At 46.9% G+C, this 21,406-nt stretch overlaps 1 protein-coding gene across 11 annotated transcripts in view; it reads left to right on the top strand.

Moving 5' to 3' along the window:
- ABLIM2 (actin binding LIM protein family member 2) overlaps positions 1-21,406 on the top strand; it is a 148,447-nt gene that overhangs the window by 31,522 nt on the left and 95,519 nt on the right. For all 11 annotated transcript variants that reach the window (XM_064151629.1, XM_064151630.1, XM_064151632.1 and 8 more), the window contains exons 2-3: positions 8,736-8,879; positions 18,112-18,295. In XM_064151629.1, the coding sequence (XP_064007699.1) occupies positions 8,736-8,879; positions 18,112-18,295 (328 nt within the window). The remainder of the gene's footprint in view (positions 1-8,735; positions 8,880-18,111; positions 18,296-21,406) is intronic.

Raw genomic sequence — 21,406 nt, forward strand, 5'->3', positions numbered from 1 at the left:
TGGATTTGGTAAATATTTTCTTGTAATAATGAGGGCAGGAGGTTAGCTCACGCTGGGCTGGTTTATGTGATCTGAATTCTGCGCTGAGCGTGTGGTGGGGGCTGGAGCTGTTGTGTGCTGAGCGCTTGGGCTGTGCTGCATCTCATATGCATGTGGTTTTGTTCATGATCGGCTGGATACCACCTCCCCTTCACCTCTGATCCCATAAACTCTGTAATTAGCAATGAGAAGAGAGGTTTCTTCAGCTGTGCTGCCTGCTGTCTTGGATCAGCTACAGGGTTTTGTTGTGATTACAATCCATAGGCAGTGCTGGAAAAGGCATGCAATCCTTCCTCCAGTGCCAGTAGAAGGGCACTGTAAAAGCTGCTGCTTGTAAGCAGCAGAAGCAGAGGGCATTTCAGAAGAGAGCACGATTCCTGAACCCTGTTCTTATTGGATTTTGGACTATGTGAATTAATTCAGCTACAGAGAGACCTACTGACATAAAATTATACTGAATTTGCTGAACTGCCTGTCTTGTGATGTAGCAACTAAAGAGAGAGGCTCTAATAGCGCTTTGCTGTGGTAGCCACAGCAGAGGACTTGGAAAGAGCATTTCTGGGGTTGCAGCTGGACCCAGCTGATGCAGAGAAGCCCCACTGGGAACGTGAGTCCTTGTGCACCGTTGTGGGAACAGTTCATCCCTGGGCAGCTGGAGGGCTCAAGGGATGGCACAATATGGACATTCAAAGCAAAACTTGGTTAGCTTCCCCTTTATCCTTGGGATCTTCTGCTTTGTTGTGAGATGTATGGAAGAAAAAGGTGTGGGGTTGTGATGACAAGGAACTGGGAACAAGCTGCTGATTGAGAAATACAGCAAAGCAGGTTACCACGAGGTACCTCACAAGCTGTTGCACAACGTCTAACACCTCTGCTGCTCAGTCAGGTTTGGTGCCCATCCATTTGGGCATGTGTGCTCCCTCCTGCACTGGTGCCTGGACCAGCAGGGTGCATGTCTAGGCAGGGCTAGGGATGGGGAGTTGCTCTTCCTTGCTGCTGAGCATGGTTTGGAAGGCTGGATGGGGAAAACTCATGGAGTCTCCTTTTACCTATTGCTGTTTTTCCATTCTTTCTGCATAAAGACTATCAAGGTCTCAGGTCTCCACAAGGCTCCATATTGAATCTCCAGTTCTTATGAGAAAAACAAAGGCAACCTGGATGATTCTATGAGATTTAACCTCCTTGTCTAAAGCAGTTCTTTGAACAGGACAGAGGTCACCACGTTACTGTGTTTTATTACCCTGACCCCCACACCAGCACGGGAAGCACTCCCAGTCACTGTATTTTGCACACAGACAGAAGGCAGGGAGTGAGCAGGGACTACCTTTGTATTTAACCCCAGGAATAGTGCTTCACCAGCTATTATTTAGAGGCACTTAAATGCTTGCTTCCTTAGCTTTCAACTGGCTGTTTTGAAATCCAACCTTGAGCTTTTTGACTGAGGTGACACAAGAAAGGTTTGGCAAAAAAAAGCAGCTTGAACTCCATTCTCTAATTCTAATCGGGTGCTGCTGTGCTCATCTGCTTCTCTTTTAATCCTGCTCAGAGAAGATTGCAAATTTAATTCCCCTTTGGGATGCTGTGAGCCACACCCTCCCCAAATCAAGCATTTCATCAATCAACATTGCTGCCTTGTTTCTCAAACACTTGGTGAGCAAGTGGCATTTGGGTCTTCTGTTGATGTATTTTGTTTTGCAATAAGCACTTCCAGCTATAGAGATGGAAAGGTTTCAGTGTCAGTGCAGAGATGGTTTTCTGCTAGTTCTTTCATGCAGAAAAATCAGTGCTAGCAGAGCAGTGCAGTTTGGGTTCAGAGTTGGGATGTGGCCTTTGCCTTTGGGGGAGGAGGGGGAAAACAGCATGGTTTTATGAATTGAGCAGCTGATATTGGTATTGGATTGCATTGGATATTGGTATTGGTTTTATGAATTGAGCAGCTGGTATTGGTACTGGATTGCATTGGATATTGGTATTGGTTTTATGAATTGAGCAGCTGGTATTGGTATTGGATTGCATTGGATATTGGTATTGGTTTTATGAATTGAGCAGCTGGTATTGGTATTGGATTGCATTGGATATTGGTATTGGTCTTATGAATTGAGCAGCTGGTATTGGTATTGGATTGCATTGGATATTGGTATTGGTTTTATGAATTGAGCAGCTGGTATTGGTATTGGATTGCATTGGATATTAGTATTGGTCTTATGAATTGAGCAGCTGGTATTGGTATTGGATTGCATTGGATATTGATATTGGTTTTATGAATTGAGCAGCTGGTATTGGTACTGGATTGCATTGGATATTGGTATTGGTCTTATGAATTGAGCAGCTGATATTGGTATTGGATTGCATTGGATATTGGTATTGGTCTTATGAATTGAGCAGCTGGTATTGGTATTGGATTGCATTGGATATTGGTATTGGTCTTATGAATTGAGCAGCTGGTATTGGTATTGGATTGCATTGGATATTGGTATTGGTTTTATGAATTGAGCAGCTGGTATTGGTATTGGATTGCATTGGATATTAGTATTGGTCTTATGAATTGAGCAGCTGGTATTGGTATTGGATTGCATTGGATATTGATATTGGTTTTATGAATTGAGCAGCTGGTATTGGTACTGGATTGCATTGGATATTGGTATTGGTCTTATGAATTGAGCAGCTGATATTGGTATTGGATTGCATTGGATATTGGTATTGGTCTTATGAATTGAGCAGCTGGTATTGGTATTGGATTGCATTGGATATTGGTATTGGTCTTATGAATTGAGCAGCTGGTATTGGTATTGGATTGCATTGGATATTGGTATTGGTTTTATGAATTGAGCAGCTGGTATTGGTATTGGATTGCATTGGATATTAGTATTGGTCTTATGAATTGAGCAGCTGGTATTGGTATTGGATTGCATTGGATATTGATATTGGTTTTATGAATTGAGCAGCTGGTATTGGTACTGGATTGCATTGGATATTGGTATTGGTCTTATGAATTGAGCAGCTGATATTGGTATTGGATTGCATTGGATATTGGTATTGGTCTTATGAATTGAGCAGCTGGTATTGGTATTGGATTGCATTGGATATTGATATTGGTTTTATGAATTGAGCAGCTGGTATTGGTATTGGATTGCATTGGATATTGATATTGGTTTTATGAATTGAGCAGCTGGTATTGGTATTGGATTGCATTGGATATTGGTATTGGTTTTATGAATTGAGCAGCTGGTATTGGTATTGGATTGCATTGGATATTGATATCAGCAGTATCTATTGGTGTAGATAGTGATTGCAGATCATGTGTGGATTGGAAAAGCTCTCTAAGATCACTGAGTCCAACCAGCAAGTCAACACCACCATGGCCATTACATCACAGTGCTGTGTCTGTATGTTTCTTGAGCACCTTCAGGAATGGTAACTCCTCCACCTTCCTGGGCAGCCTGTTCCAATCTCTAACCACTCTTACAGCAAAGAGTAACTCCTAATGTCCAACCTAAACCTCCCCTGGCACAATTTCAGGTCATTTCCTCTTGTTCTGTCACCTGATACTAAGGATATTGATGTTCACATAGATGTTGAAGTCTACCTTTTTTTTCCCCTCAAACAAATTGTTTTAATCTCATGGGATGAATGTAATGGGTCATGAATTTCTGGTGGATGTACAAAGGAGCCAGGAGTGCTGACAGTTGCTAAAGAAAATAGATGTAGCTTTTCTGCTGCTGAAGGATTGCTTTTGGAGACAAATGAGATTATATTTGTATAGCCTGAAAGGGAAGGCTTGCACTTCTTCAACTCCTTCTCTGGAGCCTTTCAGGGCCTGTCTGGTTGTGTTCCTGTGTGATCTCTGTTAGATAGTATTGTCCTGCTCTGGCACAGGGGTTGGACTTGATGATCTTCTTGGGTCCCTTCCAACCCCTAATATCCTGTGATTCTGTGATCCTGTGATCCTGTGAACTCATCCCCCAGAGTGGGATAAAATACCCCAAACCAACCCACAAAAAGAGCAGGGAAGGTGACCATACCCCCAGCCCTTTTGGGTTTTGCCTTTGGGCTCTGGTTCAGCACTCTCCATCCAGGATAGTGCTCAGTAATGGATTCTGTGGGTCCTTAAAGCTGAGTGAAACCAAAATGCCCCAAACTGGAACAAGCCTCAGGAAGCGTGACCTCTGCAGTTTCTGGCCATATGTTTCTTCACCATGTCTATGATCTACCCGGAGAATTTGTCTCATTGGCTCTCAGAGATCCTGATGCCAAAGGGGCTTGTCATCCTCTGTGTAGACTGATCCTAGACAGGATCTTTTGCCAGAGGTTTGCTTTCCCTCAGCAGTTTGCTCACAGGATAGAGCAGGTGACATTTTCCATCCCAGACTCTGGAGCAGAGCATGACCAGGGTCTCACTAATCTCCCTTCTCCCACCACCATCAGCTTGTCTTGTGCTGCTTCCAAAAGACTCCTGCCTCAGTCAAATCCTATCCTCATCCTGGTCCCCACTGCTGTTAAAACCTCTTGAGGCTAGCAAGGCTTTAGGAGCTGTGCTTATACAAATGGAGAAGTTTGGACCACAAATTGGGGGTTTCGTGGACTCAGTGGATGCTGATCCACCTCTGTCAGGCTTTCAGACTTTGCTCCAAGTATTTCCAAACCCACGGTGCTAAGCTTTTTAGCACTGAAAAGCAATGCATTGTATCCTATCCTCTTTTTCTGTTCCCAGCAATTGTTACAATTAAAAAGTAGGTGCACCAATTGCAAATGGCAATAATTGCAGATTCATCTCCCAGGTGCAAGAAAACTAACAGGAAAAGGGAGTTCTCCCTGGAATCGTGACAGCATGCTTGCTTTAGGGAATGGGGACATCTGGGTCCCACCAGGTTACTGCACACTATGGCATGAGATCACATCTGTCCATGTGTCACCACACCAGCCAGGCACTAACAAGTCTGGAGAGATAGAATCATGGAGTCATAGAAGCAGTCAGGGCTGCAAGGGACCACAAGGATCATCTAGTTCCAATCCCCCTGTCATAGGCAGGGACACCCTACCCTAGAACAGCCTGGCCACAGCCTCATCCAGCCTGGCCTTAAACACCTCCAGCAACGGGGCCTCAACCACCTCCCTGGGCAACCCATTCTAGCCTCTCACCACTCTCATGCTCAACAATTTCTCCTCACGTCCAGGATGAACCTCCCCATCTCCAGCTTTGCTCCATTCCCCCCAGTCCTGTCACTCCCTGATATCCTGAAAAGTCCCTCCCCGGTTTTTTTGTAGGCCCCTCTCAGATCCTGGCAGGCCACAAGTAGGTCACCTCTTCTGCAGACTGAACAGCCCCAACTCTTTCAATCTGTCCTCACAGCAGAGCTGCTGCAGCCCTCTGGGCATCTTTGTGGCCCTTCTCTGGACACACTCCATCCCCTCCACATCCCTCTTGCAATGGGGGCTGCAGAACTGGATGCAGTACTCCAGGTGGGGTCTCAGCAGAGCGCAGTAGAGGGGGAGAATCCCCTCCCTGGCCCTGCTGGCCACACTTCTCCTGATACTGTTCCAAAAGCCTCAGCCATGGAAAGAGTTGTATGTGGCAATAATTCAAGTGTTTAATCAACCCAATCAGAATTATGTATTTCAAATGTAACTTTTCTAGGCCAAAGTGTTCTGGGTGTGGTCAGCTCCTTTTTAAGTCAAGTCTTTCCTGAATGAAATGATTATTGTTAGTAATTCTGGAGGGAGCAAAACTTCTCTGACCATAGTAACAAGCATTTAGCAGCTACTCAGTGGAGTGGCTGAAGAAAATGCTCTGCTTCAGTTTCTTACAGGGTTGATGCTCTTTGTGGGCAAGTGGTTTGTTTTGGGCAGGTTACAGTACAGAGATATTCTCATGGCAAAAGTTAAGTGTTGCACAGTTCAGAGCTTCCTGCATTTTATTTTGAGGATTAAGTCAGCTCCTCTTAGCAGCTTGACCCATGCACACTATTTACTCTCTGTAAATTTGGGCATCTGCCTTTCTCCAAACTTCAGACTGCCTGTGGTGCTGTGTTGTTTTTGTTGGAGATGTACTTAATTATAACCAGGGCTTCAGTAATAGCTCCAAAGTTCATATTGCCTTCAGAAGGACTTTTTGGACAATCCCAGGATGTGTAATGTCAACAGACAAGGCAGAATGCTAATGGGTGGTGAATAATGAATGCCATGGGCAGCTCTATCCCATGCATGTTCTTGGGAAAAAGGAACAGGCACTTTGTATATAGGACTAGAAGGTACCAGTTTGGGCCAGACTTGCAGAAGCTCCTCCAGAAGACAGGGAGTTTCTGAGCCCTAGAAGTGGAGACTCAGCATCTCACTGAAACGCTGAGTCCTTAAAGTCAGTTGATGTGGAAAAGTCTTTTAACTACCACCACAAGGTGTTGGCAGCGGGGAGGGGTTTGGAATAGTAGAGGAGGAGCAGACAAGTTGGAAATCAGAGAAGAGGAGCTGGATGACACAGGTTACCCTGTGTTCATATTGACAGTGCCATCACAGAATGGTAGGGCTTGGAAGGGACCTCTGAAGATCATCCAGTCCAACACCCCTGCTAGTGCAAGATCACTCAGAATAAATCACAGAGGATCACATCCAGACAGGTTTTGAATGCCTGCAGAGACGGAGATTCCACAAACTCTCTGGGCAGCCTGTCCCTATGCTCTGCCATCCTCAAAGTAGAGTTTTTCCTTATGTTTATGTGGAACCTCCTGGTTTTCAGTTTGTGTTCATTGCTCCTTGTGCTGTCTCTGGACACCACTGAGGAGTCTGGCTCCATCCTCCTGGCGCTCACTCTTTAGCTCCTGGTCAGCATTGATGAGATGCTCCTCTGCAGACTAAACAACCCCAGCCCATAGCCTCTCCACACAAGGTGGTTGTTGCAATCCTCTGAGCATCTCAGTGGCTCTCCACTGGACTATCTCCAGTATTTCTTGTCCTTGAACTGAGGAGCTTACTGCCTCTCTGTATCATCCCTGCTTAAGGCAAAGGTACAGACATGACTGTTGTTTCCAGTCTTGGACTAAGCACAGCACATTACAGAGGATTGTCATTAAATTTTTCATTTACTTCAAGCCAGGACAAGTGCTTGCTGTGTTTTCCTGTTACTACTTGTTCACACAAGAAGAAGGCCAAGTCTGTTGTGTTATAGCAGAGCCCCTTTATAATTAAGTGCCCTGAAGTTTGCTCTCCAGACACCTTAGTGCTCAGTAATAAAAAAACCTGATGCAAGCACCACAGCAGAACTGCAAAAGTAAGTTCAGGTCCCACCTGCCCCACAGCACACAGTGAGGTGCCAGTTTGTATCATCAACCCAATAAATGCAATTTCTGATTTACATCACAAGATGGCAGCAAGTTTTTAATTCCCTTAATATTGGACTTATCTAGATAACCCTGCTCCCTGGAAGCCCTGGGGCTTGTGCTAAACCACAGCAGCCTTTGCTTGGTGCTCAGAATCACAGACCGACAAAACCTTACAGGTTGGAAGGGACCTCCAGAGATCAGCAAGTCCAAGCCCTCTGCCAAGGCAGGATCACCCAGGAATGCATCCAGGCAGGTTTTGAAAGTCTCCAGAGAAGGAGACTTCACAGCCCTGCTGGGCAGCCTGTTACAGTGCTCTGCCACCCTGACTGTAAAGAAGTTTCTCCTCATGTTGAGATGAAACCTTCAATGTTCCATTTTATATCCGTTGCTCCTTGCCTTGTTGCTGCACACCATTGAAGAGAGATTGGCCCCAGCCACTTGCCCCCAACTCCTCAGATACTTGTACACATTGATCAGATCTTCTCTCAGTCTACTTTTCTCCAGACTAAACAGCCCCAGGTTTCTTGGTCCCTCTTCATAGGGGAGATGCTCAAGTCCTCATCATCCTGCTGGTTCTAAGAAGGACATGGTGTGTGCAGAGCTCTCAGCGTTTTGGGAGCATGAACTCACACCAGCTGCAGAAGTGTGTTTCTATCTTAACAGCAGTTCCCCCACTTGGAGCTTTAGAGATCAGTACCTCACAGTGCTGTGGTCACTAAATCCTATTAAAGGTGTTTTGGATAAAACTGATAGCTTTAATCTACAGTCTTGGACTTCTCAAAGAGAAAATCATAGAATCATAGAATCAAACAGGTTGGAAGAGACCTCCAAGATCAGCCAGTCCAACCTAGCACCCAGCCCTAGCCAGTCAACTAGACCATGGCACTAAGTGCCTCAGCCAGGCTTTGCTTCAACACCTCCAGGGACAGCGACTCCACCACCTCCCTGGGCAGCCCATTCCAATGCCAATCACTCTCTGTGCCAACAACTTTCTCCTAACATCCAGCCTAGACCTCCCCTGGCACAACTTGAGACTGTGTCCCCTTGTTCTGTTGCTGGTTGTCTGGGAGCAATGTGGCAAAGCATTTTGTGGCAGCCAGGCACAGGCTCTCAGGACTTGCTGATGTGAGTCCTTTCCTCTATCAGCAATCCTGCATCGTGATTGCAATGTTGCAGATGTGCACTTTCAAAGCTATGAAATTAGAAGCTTGGCTCAGCTCCTTTAGGTAATCTCTTGTCCTGTGCTGGCCAACACCAGAAGTTCAAACTGTTTTCTCTGCTTGACCTGTTTTCTCCTGGGTGATAATTGCCATTATTTCTAGGTCTTACAGAAGATTCATCCAACAGCTTTTCACATGCTCTGCTTTTTCTTTTCTCTTGCAGTATCACAATCACAGGCTGTACACAGCCAACTGGAGAAGCCATCAAGCACTGCAATTCTCTGCCATAACTGTGGGAACCCATGCAAAGGAGAAGTTTTGAGAGTTCAGAACAAGTATTTCCATATTAAGTGCTTTGTTTGCAAAGGTAAGTGTTTGTGACAGCTGATTCTGAGGAGCCAGGAGCACTGGGCCTGGGACTTAATGGTCTGAAAACTTCACAAGTGTGTTTTACAGTCCAGTCCATGCCTGAAAGGATTTGCTGTAAACTTTATGGCTACTTACTGTAAGATTATAAACACTATAAATCCTGAAAGTGGAGTGGGTATAAACCTATGGAGCTGGGGCCTGAAGAGGTGCAGTGGAACACACTCAGGATTAGGAGAGAATGTGTCAAGAAATTCAGAGGTTATTCCTCTCCCAGCTTTCTAATGCATGTTCTGAGGTGGGTCATGGCCATCTCTATTCAGACTTCTATGTCTTTAGCAACTGAGAGAACTGGGGATGGTTAGTCTGAAAAAGAGGAGGCTGAGGGGAGACCTTATTGGTGTCTACAACTACCTGAAGGGACATTGTGAAGAAGCTGCTGCTGGTCTCTTCTCACAGGTAATTTGAGACAGGACAAGGAGGAATGGCCTCAAGCTGAGACTGGGTAGGTTTAGATTACAGGATCACACAGGATCACAGGATGTTAGGGGTTGGGAGGGACCCAAGGAGATCATTGAGTCCAACCCCCATGCCCGAGCAGGACCACACAACCTAGCACAGATCAGAGAGGAACACATCCAGACAGGCCTTGAGTCTCCACAGAAGGAGACTCCACAACCTCTCTGAGGAGCCTGTTCCAGGGCTCTTTGGACAGTACAGATTGGACATTAGGAAAAGGTTTTTCATGGACAGAGTGGTCAGGGACTGGAATGAGCTGCCCAGGGAGGTGGTGGAGTCACCCACCCTGGATATGTTTAAGGGTCGTTTGGATGTGAAGCTTGGGGATGTGGTTTAAGGTGAATCTTGTGGAGTAGGGTTATAGGTTGGACATAGTGATCCTGAGGGTCTTTCCCAACCTGAATGTTTCTGTTTCTGTGATTTCTGTGTTGGACTGTGATATTTGAATCCCAGGGTGACTCTGTGCTTTCCTGTTTCTGGGAAGGGACTACTCTGTCTGCTCCAGGCTGGTGCCTGGCAATCCAATACTGACACATTAGCTTTGGTTCCCATGGCTGTGAATTCTCCCCTTGTTTCTTACTGCTGCAATGAAAGCCTCAAAGAGAATGGCAAAAAGTAGTAAAATATTGATGGCTCTGAATATCAGAGATTGAAACAAACTGTATTGTCTTGTTCATTCTGGAACTGTCTGTCAGGTCAGGATTGCTTCTCACACAGGGTATGGTGGTAGGCAAAAAACTTGATTGCAGCAGTGTAATTTAGTGATCCAGTGGAGGCACAGACTAAAGCAGAAATGTAAGCAGGAGAGGCATAGCTGCTGTGATTATATCATCCTGGGAAACCACTGCAGTCTTCCACAGACAGAAGTCCCCTTGTTTCAGGGGTGATTGCCAAACGTGTTTTTTATTGTGGTGTCCTGGCATTTCCAAAGTAGCATTCACCTGTGTCATGGAAATCATAGAATCATAGAATCAAGCAGGTTGGAAGAGACCTCCAAGATCACCCAGGCCAACCTAGCACCCAGCCCTAGCCAGTCAACCAGATCATGGCACTAGGTGCCTCAGTCAGGCTTTTCTTGAACACCTCCAGGGATGGTGACTCCACCACCTCCCTGGGCAGCCCATTCCAATGCCAATCACTCTCTCTGCCAACAACTTCCTCCTAACATCCAGCCTAGACCTCCCCCAGCACAACTTGAGACTATGTCCTGTTGTTCTTTTGCTGCTTGCCTGGCAGAAGACACCAACCCCACCTGGCTACAACCTACATTCAGGGTCGTGTAGACAACAATGAGGTCAGCCCTGAGCCTCCTCTTCTGCAGGCTGCACAACCCCAGCTCCCTCAGCCTCTCCTCATAGGGTTTGTGTTCCAGGCCCCTCACCAGCTTTGTTGCCCTTCTCTGGACACCTTCCAGCACCTCAACATCTCTCTTGAATTGAGGAGCCCAGAACTGGACACAGCACTCAAGGTGTGGCCTGACCAGTGCTGAGTCCAGGGACAGAATAACCTCCCTTGTCCTGCTGGCCACACTGCTCCTGAGCCAGGCTAGGATGCCATTGGCTGTCTTGGCCACCTGGGCACACTGCTGGCTCACCTTCAGCCTACTATCCACCAGTACTCCCAGGTCCCTTTCTTCCTGTCCCCAGCCAGTAGCCCTGCTTGGAGTTGTTGTGGCCAAAGTGTAGAACCCTGCACTTGGCCTTGTTAAATCTCATCCCATTGGCCTCTGCCCACCCATCCAGCCTGTCCAGGTCCCTCTTCAGGGCTCTCCTACCTTCCAACAGATCAACACCTGCTCCTAGCTAGGTGTCATCTGCAAACTTACTGATGCTGGACTCAGTCCCCTCGTCCAGATTATCAATGTGCAGTAGAGTATCCAGGAAATACTGAGGTTGTGACTCAAAGCCCAGTGTTCCCAGGGTGTCTGAATAATATCATTCCTGTAGCTTTACAGAGCAGCAGAAAGTAGATGTTAGTATTTTACAGTCACTCTAGCAGACCAAATGCAAGTCAGCCTGTAGTGCCCTTGCAGATCTACTTGCATGCAAAAATCCTGCAGCCTCCACCCTAGTGAAATGGGAAAACCCATGCAACTCTGCAAAAAGCTGTTCTTTGCAGGAGATTGCCCACCTCAGAAGGCCCCTAACTCACAGCTTTGTCCTTCACTGACTTGGCCTTGATGAAATGAAATAAGCTTGCAGTCTGAGCCACAGATCTAAACTCCTGACCACTGCACTATGGCAGCTTCACTATGTGTGTCTATATTGCTGTACCCCTAATGAGAATTCCCTGGACTGCTGCCTAGCTGTGGATGCAGCACATGCTGTCTTCTGCACTGCCATAGCTTGTTTTGCTTCAGGGGCTCAATTCAGTTGGTTTTATAAATGACCTCTATACCTACACAACATCTTATGTCTGTCACTCAGCACAGCCTGCGCTAGAACGGAGCACATCTTCGGCTCTGAGCTGGGCTGGTGATGTTTGAGACTGTACTGATGGGAAGGACTAGGAGTATTCAGTGAAAAGGTTAAAAACATCAAGTAAGTTGGAAATAGAAGTGATTTTGTTAGCTCAAATGCCTCTGCTTAGGATATAAATATGCCGAAAGCTCCGCTGAGTAATCCAAGGGACTGGTGCTTGAGCACAGCCGCTGGGTTTCACGTTTCGCAGCGGCAGTCACTTACGAGAAGCTCACTAGTAAGATTTCTGAGTCCCAATTTATGGCCAGGCAGTAGTGGCTGATGGCATCTGTGGTATCTTAGGCACTAGGTATGAGAGTGGAGGCTCTTGTTCATCAGGCACTCCCAGTAATGTTCCCATTGCTTCCCGAGTACCTTAGGAGTTTGCAGTTGCAGATCATATTAACTCCATATGACAGGAAAAACTGAGCTTCTGGTGAAGTGCTCAGTGAGCTTGGATAGGACAGTGTGGTAGGTTTGGGGCTGACTTGCCAATGTCACTTGATCTTTTATTTCACTGAAATAACTAATAATTAATAATAATAACCTTTAATAATTATAGTAACAACCATAACCACCTTAGCCTGTGCAAAAGTCACTTAATGTTCTGCATTGTGGTCGAAGGCTTTTTAAACTTCAACTTTAAAAAATAATCCATCGCTAACTTGCTGAAAGCTACTCAGTGATGAGAGCTTGAAACCTGTTTTGATTAGTTTGTGAAGTGTCACAGTCATGGAGTAATTACTAGTTTTGGTTTTGCTGGTTTGATCACATTCTTGTTGCAACCACTCGTTGTATTCGTAAAGAAGTTTCTGCAGCCCCTCATGTTTTGGACCTGATCAATCTCATTTGCACATATGTGAAAGCTTTGTTTCACAGGATCGCAGGATGCTAGGGGTTGGAGGGTTACTGTGTCCAGTTCTGGGCTCCTCAATTCAAGAGAGATGTTGAGGTGCTGGAAGGTGTCCAGAGAAGGGCAACAAAGCTGGTGAGGGGCCTGGAACACAAACCCTATGAGGAGAGGCTGAGGGAGCTGGGGTTGTGCAGCCTGCAGAAGAGGAGGCTCAGGGCTGACCTCATTGCTGCATACAACTACCTGAAGGGACGTTGTAGCCAGATGAGGGTTGGTCTCTTCTGCCAGGCACCCAGCAACAGAAGAAGGGGACACAGTGTCAAGTTGTGCTGGGGGAGGTCTAGGCTGGATGTGAGGAGGAAGTTGTTGGCAGAGAGAGTGATTGACATTGGAATGGGCTGCCCAGGGAGGTGGTGGAGTCGCTGTCCCTGAAGGTGTTGAAGCCAAGCCTGGCTGAGGCACTTAGTGCCATGGTCTGGTTGAGTGGACAGGGCTGGGTGCTAGGTTGGACTGGATGATGGAGGTCTCTTCCAACCTGGTTGATTCTGGCACTTTCTGTCTGTACCGTATCTGTTTCCTGGCACTTTCTGCCTGCACCATGCTCTTTCACTCAAGAAGTGTTGGTGCAAAGATGCCTTTTGGCAGGGACACTTTTCTGTCTGCACCATGCTCTTTTACTCAAGTAGTATTGGTCCAAAGATGCCTTTTGGCAGGGACACTTTCTGTCTTTACCATGCTCTTTCACATGGGGACACAGCAGGGACACTGCCAGCCTGCTGGAGTAGTTGGTGGGTGTTTTCATGCACTAAGGTGGTGTGAAGCCTGTGTGGAGACCCAGAGAGAGCTGTTGCCTAAAATTCAACACTGGCACAGTGGTGTTATTCCACCTCCTGCTCGCTGCAACTCATTAACACCAGACCATCTGTGCCTAGTCAGAGGGAGCACTTCATTTGCAAGCCTGTAACTGACACCTGAAGCATCATTATGAAAAAGCATCTGAAAAATATTGAATATTATTGTTTTACAAGTTTTTGGTTGTTTTTCTTTTTCCCCAGGGAAAGAAAAAAGGAAGCTGTTGTAATTAATGTGGCAAATGACAGCAGTATTTTATCATGAAGACTTAAGACACTCTTAGGTTTAAGATGGTGTAAAGCACATTCCTCTGTTTCTTAATAGCGTGCTTGGACATTTTAAATAGCCAACTTGATTCATTAAAAGAATTAATCAGTATAAAGCAGACAACTTTTCCAGTTCTCCTGAGGGTTCTTTCAGCAACATGGAACAGCCACACACATAGTGCTGTGAAGATTCCAGGGGATCATTAAGGTTGGAAAAGACCTCTAAGTCTAGCCTCTCACCTAACACCTCCGTGACTGCTAAACTGACCATGTCACTACAGAAGAGCTTTTAACAGTGTCTGTAAGGTACTGGGAAATTCTGCTTTCCAGCAGGGAAATGGAAAATGGAAATGCAGGAATTAATGGTTGTGTAGCTCCTGTAAATTATAGGAGTCAAGTTACACAGTGCACAGGATACTCCCCCAACTCCCCTTCATAGTAATTAGCACACCTGAGTCATTAATGATCTGTCAGTCTGATAAGAGCATTCTGACTCTCTAAGGGTGTTCCTGCCCTGAACTGCGTTCTCCACAGAGAGTGTGGATATCATCATGGGCATGGGATGATACTATGGGCAGCCTGGCTGGGAGCTTTGTGTGGGTGTTCTCTGCACTGTGCCCTTCATGGCTGTAGCAGCACAGTGTGGTGAGAGGGATGTGCTCTATCTCCGCAGTACCTTTTCCACTCGAAAATCCTGGTCTGGTTTTCCTCTGGCTGGCCTCTCTACCTTCCTGCAGCTCCTAGCTGGGAGCTAGGGAGGGGGCCCAAAGGTCTGCCTCAGATTTCCTGGTGTTGCATATTCCTATTTTTGTTAACCTAGAACAGCAGCAGACTGGGTGATACTCCAGGCCTTGAGATTATAGCTGCCTGCCAGATAGTCCAGCTGAAATGCCAGTGACTCACAGGATCACAGAATCACAGCAACATCCAGGTTGGAAAGACCCTCGAGATCACCAAGTCCAATCTATAACCCTACTCTACAAGATTCGCCTCAAACCATATCATAGAATCAACCAGGTTGGAAGAGACCTCCAAGATCAGCCAGGCCAACCTAGCACCCAGCCCTAGCCAATCAACCAGACCATGGCACTAAGCCTCCAGGCTTTTCTTGAACACCTCCAGGGATGGTGACTCCACTACCTCCCTGGGCAGCCCATTCCAATGCCAATCACCCTCTCTGCCAACAACTTCCTCCTAACATCCAGCCTAGACCTCCCCTGGCACAGCTTGAGACTGTGTCCCCTTGTTCTGTTGCTGGTTGCCTGGCAGAAGAGACCAACCCCCACCTGGCTACAGCCTCCTAAGCACCACATCCAAATGACCCTATCCAGGGTCAATGACTCCACTACCTCCCTGGGCAGCTCATTCCAGTGCCTCACCACTCTCTCTGTGAAAAACTTTTTGCTAATGTCCAATCTAAATCTCCCCAGTCTCAGCTTGAGGTCATTCCCCCTTGTTCTGTCTCCAGTTACCTGTGAGAAGAGCCCAGCACCAGCCTCTCCACAATGTCCCTTCAGGTAGTTGTAGACAGGCTGGAGTCTCCTTGGTTTGACAAGCACCGCCTTGGAAAGACTTAGACATGATCAGTGCTGCCTGGGCAGTGAGGGCATTCTGTACCATACAGCCAGAAGTTTCAGGTGGGTGAGCTGATAGTCGCATGCAGACTTTGCATGGTCAGCAAACTTGCCCAAAACCTTCATGAAAAGCTGACTTGGACTCACCTGCAGCAGAGCATGTAGCAGAAGGAGTATCACAGTGACTTCTGGAAACGGACTTAGACTGCTTCACGTGAATTGCAGGTCAGTTTGAGATGGAGTCAAAGCTGCAGAGGTGGAAGTTTGCCAGGTGATTGCTTTTGCTTCTCACAGGCAGAGTGGTCACGAGAAACATTCCAGGTTGAATCATGGGCTTTTGGAAGCTGAGCTCCCAGGCTGCATCAGTTAAGCTGCCAGAAGAGAAGTATGTCAGCACCACACTACCTGTCCTTCTTGGAATCTTGAGTCAGCCACCAGCATCCATCTTAGAGACAGAAGAAAGTACTAGAAAGGGACATCAAGCTGCAGGGCTGAGGAAGAAAACTATTATTAGCTCTGAGAAAGCAGAGATCCTATTTTCTCCCTGACAACACTCTGAGCGAGTCTTTGTTCTCTTTTGGGTTTTGAGGTCTTTACCTCTCTCTCCTGGGTTGCATCGTGCCTAGCTGCAATCAATGGGAGAAAAAAAGTAGGTTTTATCCATACAGTTGCAGGTTGGTAATCAGGACCCCCTTGATTGGACTGGATGATCTTGGAGGTCTCTTCCAACCTGATTGATTCTATGATTCTATGATTGCCTGACAGGCTGAAAGCAGAACTGAATGACAAGAAGAAGACCAGGCTGGTTTACTGTTAGCAACACAGCAAGCATGGCACCCTCTGAGTCTCTCAGGACACAGCCCAAGAATCAATCTACATTCAGTAGGCTCATTTGCCAGCAAGGGAAATAGAGCTGCATTTGATAGTGGTGCAGTGCAAATGGAGCACTGATGACATACAACAGCAGGCAAGCAGCATGCTTGGAGTGCATTAATTAATTGCTGTTGCTGCTATTTATTTTTACAGGCTGTGGGCAGTAAAGAATTATGGAGTTAGATTGACTGTGAAATCACACAGCACAAATGATAATGCCCCAGATGCTGCTGCAGACACTGGGCTAGGGGGAAATTAGCTTGTTTGTAAGCAATCAGAGGAACTCCTCAGAGCTATATGAGGTATGTTGGCATCAGGTGACTGGAAACCATCCTAATGAGTGGAATTACTGAGTTGTCAGAGAAGCCATCCTGAGGTACCCTCCTCAGAAATGGTGTGGCTATATTCCATCCCAAGTCCCCACAGCATGGCTAGTTGCTGGCTTACTGCCCAGTGCTACAGGAGGAGACAAACACGTATTTATTAACTGCTTCAGAATTCCTCCTGCAGCCTGTTAGTGTTCAGGGTAGGGCATTGCCTTGGTGTGCAGGGTGGCACCGAGGCAAGCAGCTGAGTGACACAGTGTTAGTCTTTTCATTATCACAAGTGCTGTGCTGGCAGAGCCTTTTTTGTTTCACTAAGATGAATGCCAGCAATGGCTAGAAACTGTTTCTGGGCTTTAAATAACTCTGCCTCCAGATGCTCCTTCTGGTTGACAAGTGCTGGGTAGGAGTGGGTCTGTGACATAATTCTGATTTCCTGTCCTAGGAGAGGAGGATCTGGTAGTTGCCTTCAAACATACTCCATCTCTGGAGTCATTCCAAACCCAGCAGGATGCCATCCTGTGCAAACTACTCTGGGATCACCCTGCTGTGGCAGGGGCATTGCACCACAGAATCATAGAATCAACCAGGTTGGAAGAGACCTCCAAGCTCATCCAGTCCAACCTAGCACCTAGCCCTATCCAGTCAACCAGACCATGGCACTAAGTGCCTCAGCCAGGCTTTTCTTGAACACCTTCAGGGACAGCGACTCCACCACCTCCCTGGGCAGCCCATTCCAATGCCAATCACTCTCTCTGACAAGAACTTCCTCCTAACATCCAGCCTAGACCTCCCCTGGCACAACTTGAGACTGTGTCCCCTTGTTCTGTTGCTGCTTGCCTGGCAGAAGAGACCAACCCCACCTGGCTACAGCCTCCCTTCAGGTAGTAGTATACAGCAATGAGGTCTGCCCTGAGCCTCCTCTTCTGCAGGCTGCACACCCCCAGCTCCCTCAGCCTCTCCTCACAGGGCTGTGCCCCAGGCCCCTCACCAGCTTCGTCACCCTTCTCTGAAGGTCCCTTCCAAGCACTGCCATTCTGTGATCTTCTAAACCTGTGGAAGCTGCAGCAGTTGCCATGCACATCTGACCCTGCGTTTAGAGGGGACGGTATTTCAGTTGTGTCCAGAAGGAGCATCAGACAATTTTAATCTGTCAAAGGCATTTCTTTGTACCACTGAGGCTCTGAACTTGGCAAGTTTATATCCTTTATGCATTTCTTTTGTGCTGTTAGTGCTGCTGCGTGTTAACTCCTAAAGACTTCATTCTGTGCTACCAAACTCTGCACCGAGTTCATATTTTTCCATGGAATAAACCCAAACTGTCAGTGTACAAAATACATCACTGGTGTCATTTACTGTGGAAGTAGAGGGGTTTGGAGGCAGAGCTTTGTGATCAGAAGCCCATATAATGAAGTGCTTAAAACCATACTGATCATGGGTGAAAAATCAGCTTCGTCTCAGAGAGTGAGCTTTGCTTTTCTAGCTGTCTGAGTCTGCCTTTTCTCTTCCTGCAGCTTGTGGATGTGACCTGGCTCAAGGAGGATTTTTTGTGAGACAGGGAGACTACATTTGTACTTTGGACTACCAGAGACTCTATGGCACACGATGCTTCAGCTGTGATCAGTTCATTGAGGGAGAAGTGGTCTCAGCGCTGGGCAAAACCTACCACCCAGACTGTTTTGTGTGTGCTGTCTGCAGGTATGTTTTCTACATGAACTTCTTTTGCATTTAAACCCTGGATTTTTAAACTGGAACAGGTTGCCCAGGGAGGTTGTGGATGCCCCCTACCCTGGAGGTGTTCAGGGCCAGCTTGGATGAGGCTTTGAGCAACCTGGATTAGTGGCCCCTGCCCATGCATACTGTGTTCCAGTTCTTGACCTAGCCACCTCCACTGGTCTCCCTCCAGTAAATCTTCCCCTGAAGAGCCCAAAATGGTGCATGTTGCTCCACATGCAATCTCCCAAAAGATGAACAAAGGAGAAGGTCACATCCCTGGGCTTGCTGACTACACTGATGCAGCCCAGGATGTTCTCTGTTGTCTTTGCTGCAGAGACACTGTGATAACTCTTGTTCAATGTGGTGTGCATCAGGACCCTTACATCTTTGTATGTCTTTCCAGCTGGTTGACCCCTAGGGTGTACCAGTGCCTGGACTGCATGTACCTTTGCATGCACCCTTGCTGAAATTTGCTGAGACAGGAGATAGCAAGTAATGTCCACTTCATATTGTCAGCTTCAACACCCTGAGTGAAATCCATCCCCATGGAGCAACCTTGGGGGATGTGATTGTACCAGGTACAAGTTAGACCAGAATTTGATCCTGTAGCTGCTTAGGTTACAGTCTGACATTACACCTGACCCAGTGTAAGAGCACTCTGCTGCTGAAATGAAGAGCTTTGGTCTCCCCATGACCCTGGCCATATCCTTTTCTTCATTTTCTTAGATCAAATTTAGTTGGCTCCCTAGCCACTGAGTCAGAGCAGTGATTTAAAGCACAGAAGGCTCCATCTGAGCTGAAATAAAATGAGCATTTCCTTTTAGCTTAGAAAGCTCTACTAACCTGCTCACAGCTTGAATAACCTGCCCACAGCTCTATGCATTGTGGCATGGTGCAGAGTAGGACAAGACCAGGCTGAGGGACTTGGGTCTCTTTAGCCTAGAGAAGAGCAGCCTGGGGGGGAATCTTGTCAGTGCTGATCAATACTTCAAGGGTGGATGACTGGGGGATGGAGCCAGGCTTTTTTCAGTGGTGCTCTCTGACAGTGCAAAGGGTAATGGACACAAACTGGAACACAGGAAGTTCCATTTAAACATGAGGAGGAACTTTATGTTGATGGAACCCTGGAGCAGGGATCTGCACAGGGACCAGAGCTGTGTGCAGACCTCACATGGGATCAGAGCTCTACATAGGGGTCAGAGATCTGCACAGGGATCAGAGCTGTGAACAGACTTCACATGGAATCAGAGCTCTGCACATATCTCACATGGGATCAAAGCTCTCCGTAGGGATCAGAGCTGTGCACAGACCTCATACAAGATCAGAGCTCTACATAGGGATCAGAGCTGTGCACAGACCTCACACAGGATCAGAGCTCTGCACAGATTTCACATGGAATTGGAGCTCTGTTTAGGGATCAGAGATATGGAGCAGGTTGCCTAAAGAGCATATATGGTCTCCATCTCTGGAATCATTCCAGACCCATCTGGATGTGATTCTGTGCAACCCACTCTAGGTGACTTGCTCTGGCAAGGAGATTGGACTCGATGATCTCCAGAGGTCCCTTCCAACCCCTCTCATTCTGTGACCTGTGACCAGGACCAGGCTTGGTAGTGTCAGCATGCAGCTACCCTGTGCACCACAGTTAGCCGTGAGATCAGGCTGATGGTAGTTTGATGTTTTACATCACACTTTTGTTGCTGGGCTCCATCTTTTTTCTAGCTTTACAAATACTGTAGGCAGGTGGATAAACCAAAACTCATTGGGAAAAGAATCACAGAAGATGCACTAAAATCCTACAAGCCAGTTCAGAGAGCTGCTCTAAAGATGGTCTTAATTCTCAGTGTAAAAATAGATCATCCAACTGTGAAAGTCACACTGAATGTTTTTTAAGGGATAAGTAGCTGATTACACCCCATACCTAGCAATGTTCAATGGGTGACTGGTGGTGAGATGTCATGTTATGTGAAGACAATGCTGCTTTTAGCCTACAATGCTATGTATAGACCTGCTCACAAGTTAGAGAGCTCCTAAACTGACACCTTGTGAACTGACTGTTTCCACCTTCTGCTGTGCCTTCACTCATCCTCAGGCAGGCCTCCTTGTGAGAAGCAGAGGTCAGAGTTAGCAATACTGGCAAATGTGTTATGTACAAATTCTGGATCCCCAGTGAACAAAGCTGAGAAGCAACCTCTGAGACTTAATTATGGGCTTACAAGAGCAGCAAGGGAAGGAAATGTCTGCCTGTACCTTTAGGCAGACAACTTTCAAGGAGGATTTCCTTTTTCTTTTGTTTGAGAGCAAGGTACCTTGCAGTCTTCATGTGGAGGTGGTGGAGGACCCGTGCCTGGAAACATTTCAGATCAGGCTTTCAGATGGGGCTCTGAACAGTCTGATCTAGCTGGGGATGTCCCCTGCTTACTGCAGGAGAGTTGGAATAGATGACATTTAAAGGTCCCTTCCAACCCAGTGCATTCTGTGATTTGGTCTTGTAGATGTGGAAAACTTAACAGAGAATTGGAATTGTTGCCCTCTCCTGTCTGAATGGCAAGGCACTGAGATTAGTCACTAAGCTTGTAGAAAGGGAACTAAGATACACTGATGGGCCAGGAAAGCCTCCACATGCCCTCTCCTCTGAGATCTGTGGCAGGAAATGGTGCTTGTGAGCTTTGGCATGTTTTGTGGGTGCCACCTCTGCCATTGTGCCACAGGTCACACAACCTTTGCTTCTCTTCTCATTTAAACTTGTTTTCTTTTGGATTGTCTAATTGTCTCAGGTAGATGCCAATTCAAACTGTTTGGCCCCTGCTTCTGTTTTGCTTGGTCCTTGGTACATGTTCTGGCTTCATCTGGAAGTTCAGCTGGACTTCTGTTAGGTAAAGCATTGAGTCAAGAAGATACCTGCACCTTCCCTCTAGCTGCTGCTCCTGATACACTGGGTGCAAGACTGCCCAGCTGTCACAGGCATTCTTTAGAGCAGTGAATTGCCTGTGGCTTCCAGTACTTCACTTTCTCCAGGACCACCAATGGTGCAAAGCCTGCCCTTTTACTGAGGCATCTCCTGGGAGTCCAGCTAAAGGTCTTGGTTCCCAT

The sequence above is a fragment of the Pogoniulus pusillus genome, chromosome 11, assembly GCF_015220805.1.
Source record: "Pogoniulus pusillus isolate bPogPus1 chromosome 11, bPogPus1.pri, whole genome shotgun sequence".
In the NCBI taxonomy this organism is placed as follows: domain Eukaryota; kingdom Metazoa; phylum Chordata; class Aves; order Piciformes; family Lybiidae; genus Pogoniulus; species Pogoniulus pusillus.